General features: G+C 54.9%; 1 protein-coding gene across 1 annotated transcript; it reads right to left on the bottom strand.

Moving 5' to 3' along the window:
- Positions 1–273: 273 nt before the first annotated feature.
- LOC307065809 (Golgi-associated RAB2 interactor protein 4-like) lies at positions 274–3,322 on the bottom strand (the record flags this gene model as incomplete). Its single annotated transcript, XM_079722765.1, has 2 exons — positions 274–279; positions 2,549–3,322. 2 exons carry the CDS (start codon positions 3,320–3,322, stop codon positions 274–276), a joined length of 780 nt encoding a protein of 259 aa, XP_079578891.1.
- Between the last annotated feature and the right edge of the window lie 402 nt (positions 3,323–3,724).

Below are 3,724 nucleotides of genomic sequence, written 5' to 3'. Positions count from 1 at the left end.
CAAACTACAGACAGGGCTTTGCATAGAGAAGTGGGCTGGTGGATCACTGTTCTGCAAAGATCCCATTGTGCGACTGGAGCAGGTTACCTTCTCTGAGCCTCAGTGTTCTCATCTGTAAAATAGGCATATCGTTCCTTCTTTTCCTAATAACCAAACAAGTGTTCTTGTACTTTACCTTAAATAAAGGTACTTTAAAGATGCCAAGCCTTTCTGACATCACTTTTGTGCATAAATAAAAGTGAAAGAAAGAGAAAGACATTGGCAATAACTTTCTCACAACTGCCACGGTGATTGTAGGACCATCCTGATTTCAGAGTTAGTAAAATGTGAAAAATACAACACCTGTGTACCTACCATCTTGCTTAAGAGACAGAACAATTCCCAGCAGCACTAACAGCCTTGTGTCCACCTCCTTGACCTAGCCTTTCCACCCTAGAGAAAACTGTCCTCAATTTTGTGTTTACTCTTCCCTCATTTTTAGCTACCGTTGTTTTAAACACGTACTCTATGCAATCTGTTGTTTGAGCTTGTTTCAGAATGGTTCCATGAGTGGAACTGTATCCCATTCTTTTGATGTTTTTAAAAATCATGAGAAGTTGATCTATGCTAATGTGTGTAGCTCATTTATTTTTCACTATTGAATATTCCAATCTCATCCTATCCTGCTGTATGAATTCTGCTGATGGAAATTTGGGCTGTTTCCCGTGTTTTGCTGTTAAGTTATTTTTGCTCTAAACATTCTCAGAGTTGTTTCTTAGAACATGTGTGTTTCTCCAGGGTATATACCTGGGCAGGGAACGGCTAAGTCTAGATGAGAGTGCTTGCTGTTCTGATTGCTAGCTAATACTGCCGCCCTTATTTCTGTCCACTGAATAGCCCGAGGGGACATGAGTCCTGTTCTGGCTCTGTTTACAGACCTTCAGGGGGAATAAGCGTTTATAAAAAGAATAGGGGGGATTCCCTGGTGGCGCAGTGGTTGAGAGTCCACCTGAGGATGCAGGGAACATGAGTTCGTGCCCCGGTCCTGGTAGGTCCCACATGCCGCGGAGCGGCTGGGCCCGTGAGCCATGGCCGCTGGGCCTGCTCGTCCGGAGCCTGTGCTCCGTGACGGGAGAGGCCACAACAGTGAGTGGCCCGCGTACCGCAAAAAACAAACAAACAAACAAAAAACAGAAAGAATAGGGGGCTAGTGAAGGAGAGCTTCCCAGACCATAGTCTGACTTTGAGCCATGGCCCTGAGGGGCAAAGCCAGAAAGGAGTGGAAGCCAGATGGAAGCCAACTGCTGTTGGCGCTGAGCATGCGTGTGAGGTGGGGCTGCCCTTGCCTGGACACTGGGTCTCAGACTGTGGCACAGCTGACATCACAGAATCCACTGTGAGGCTACGGCTGTGCTTCGGGACCTAGAACTTCAGACAAAACACTGCGTGCATTCTCAGACTGTATGTTTTTTTATTTAAATTGCAGTAAGGAAGCTGAAATGGGCTCTCCAGGGGTATTTCCCAGAGCCCTGGTCCCCTTTGCAGCTCCCAGCTCTAGGTCCTATTGATGGGCTTCAACGGTCACTGGCTCCATGGTCTCAGATGTCACACCAGTGATTTCCAGCCCCTGGCCACTCTCTGCTGTCTCTGTGATGGCCTCCATTCGGGTCCCTTCCACTGGCTTCGCCAGGATGCTCCCATGTTTATTTCGTGACGAGGCCACTGTCTTTTTTGTGAGTCTGGCTCTCATATTCCTGAAGCAAGAGCTGATCCTGCTGAGTATGTTGGTGGTGGGACCCGAACGCGCTGGAGATAAGCTCCTGCCCGATCTGTGCGAGGTCTTGGACTCACTGGTGATGGGAGCACGGCTGATGCCTTTGGGAGCAGTGCCCTGCTCGCTGCCCCCCGGGCTGCCGTGGCCTTTGGCCTTTTGGTCATCTCTAGTGGCTCTGCGGCCGCCTGAGCCTGGGCCAGCTGCTTTGGGGATTGTCTTGCTCCCCGCTGCCTTGTGGTGGCTTTCCACGGAACTGCAGAGCGAGGGGCTCGTAAGAGCTCTGTCCTCTCCCCAGTGCTCCCTCCTCTCCCTTCTTCCCTTGTGGGCCTGGGACACTCTCTGTGAGCTGCCATCCTGTTCGCTCACTTTGCCTTCCTGTGGCAAGCTTGAGACGAGGGTCCCGTCATCGTCCTTGTCGGCTCTTCCTTTGACAGTCTTGCTGGTAGGCTCTGCTCCGACCACAGTCATGCCGGCCCCTGGGGAGAGGCTGGTGGACGTGCTGGAAGCATACTGTGGATTGTTCTCAGCACCTGCCAAGGCCGTTTTCCCGCTCCTCAGGGATGTTCTGGCAGTGTCCCCAGTGGCTATGTTGGTTTTGCTTCCTCCAGGCCCGTCGCTGGCTGTGGCTGCTATGGCCGTGCTCTGCTCTTCAGCGGCAGGAGACTTGATCACTGCCGAGCTCAAAGCACCCGCTGCGGTGCCTCCTGCCACCCCTGCTGTCTCCACCTTTGTCGTTGCCCGCGATGCGGACGCTTTGTCAAGCCCTGTAGTAGGTTTTGCTTTCGCAGTGGCCACATCGGGCATGGTATCGGGCTTGTGGGAGTCCAGTTGGATCCCTTCGCCCCCCGCAAAAGCTGCAGACGTGGCCCCGGCCACCTCAGGGCACGTGTGGAGGCTGCTGACGCTCACCTGGTCCTGACGCCCCTTTCCTTGGAAATCCTCCACGGCCGGGCTCCTCCCGTCCTCCTCCTCCTCGAACACAGGCACGCAGGTCATGTCCCAGACGGGAACGGCATAGGTGTTGCTTTCACTGTCCACTGGTGGTCGCAGGAGGTCAATCAGCTGTTCCCACTCGGCGAAGAGGTCTTCCCGCGCGTCCAGAGGGGGACACAGCTGCAGGTAGAAGCAGCGGCCAGTGGCAAGCTTCACGCGCAGCTGTTGTTTCTCACGATTGTGAGTGGAGATCCTCACGAACTCCAAGGGAAGGAGCCTGGTGAGCTCTAAGGTCTTTGCAGCCTTGTGGCTCTTGCCCTTGGTGGCCGGGCTGCGCTCGGCGTGCTTTTCACAGCCGGTGGCCCGTCGGGCCAGCAGCATGATGTCTGGGAGCGGGAGGACGGGGCTGGTGGATGTGATGCCCATGGTCACCATGCCGCCCCAGTTGTGCACGTCAATCGCTTCTCCCCTCTTCGTGACCTGGATGAAGTCGCTCTCGAATATTGCTGCGTACTTGAATATGTGGTATTCGCCCTTGTGCAGTTGCTGCTGCAGCTTCCCCGTGGTGGTGTTGAACAGGTCCACCCAGGTGCTGCTCCGGGCCGTGTGATACGGGAGCAGAGAGTCCCCACTCATGGCTGTCTTTGATCACGACAGGCAGCGCGGTTAAGGCGGGTCCCTGGCTCTTCCCTCCCTCGGCCTCACTGGCCGAAGAGCGAGCCGCGATGCTCCTGCGTCACACAGGCGGCCCTACGGCAGGTCTTCCAAGCCCGCCCCACAGGCCCCCACGTTTGCCTCAGGGTCTCCCAGAGGCCGGGGTGTGAGTAGAGGCACAGATGATCACAGTGGGGACGCTGTAGGGCGCCTGGAGCCCAGGCTGACTCTCTTCAAGTGTGTCGAGAGGTACGGTAGGCTCCCCCTCCGCCTCACCTCACTTCTGCTTCTGGGTTTTTATCTCCCCAAGAGGCCGTGGTGAACTTCCGTCCTAGCGAGAGAAGTAACCACTTTGTCAGCCTAACCCCCTGGCACAGCCTATTT

Source organism: Hyperoodon ampullatus, assembly GCF_949752795.1.
Source record: "Hyperoodon ampullatus genome assembly, chromosome: 2".
NCBI classification, from domain to species: domain Eukaryota; kingdom Metazoa; phylum Chordata; class Mammalia; order Artiodactyla; family Ziphiidae; genus Hyperoodon; species Hyperoodon ampullatus.
Note: the sequence above shows the minus strand (reverse complement) of the source record. Positions and strands in the feature narration are given on the sequence as shown.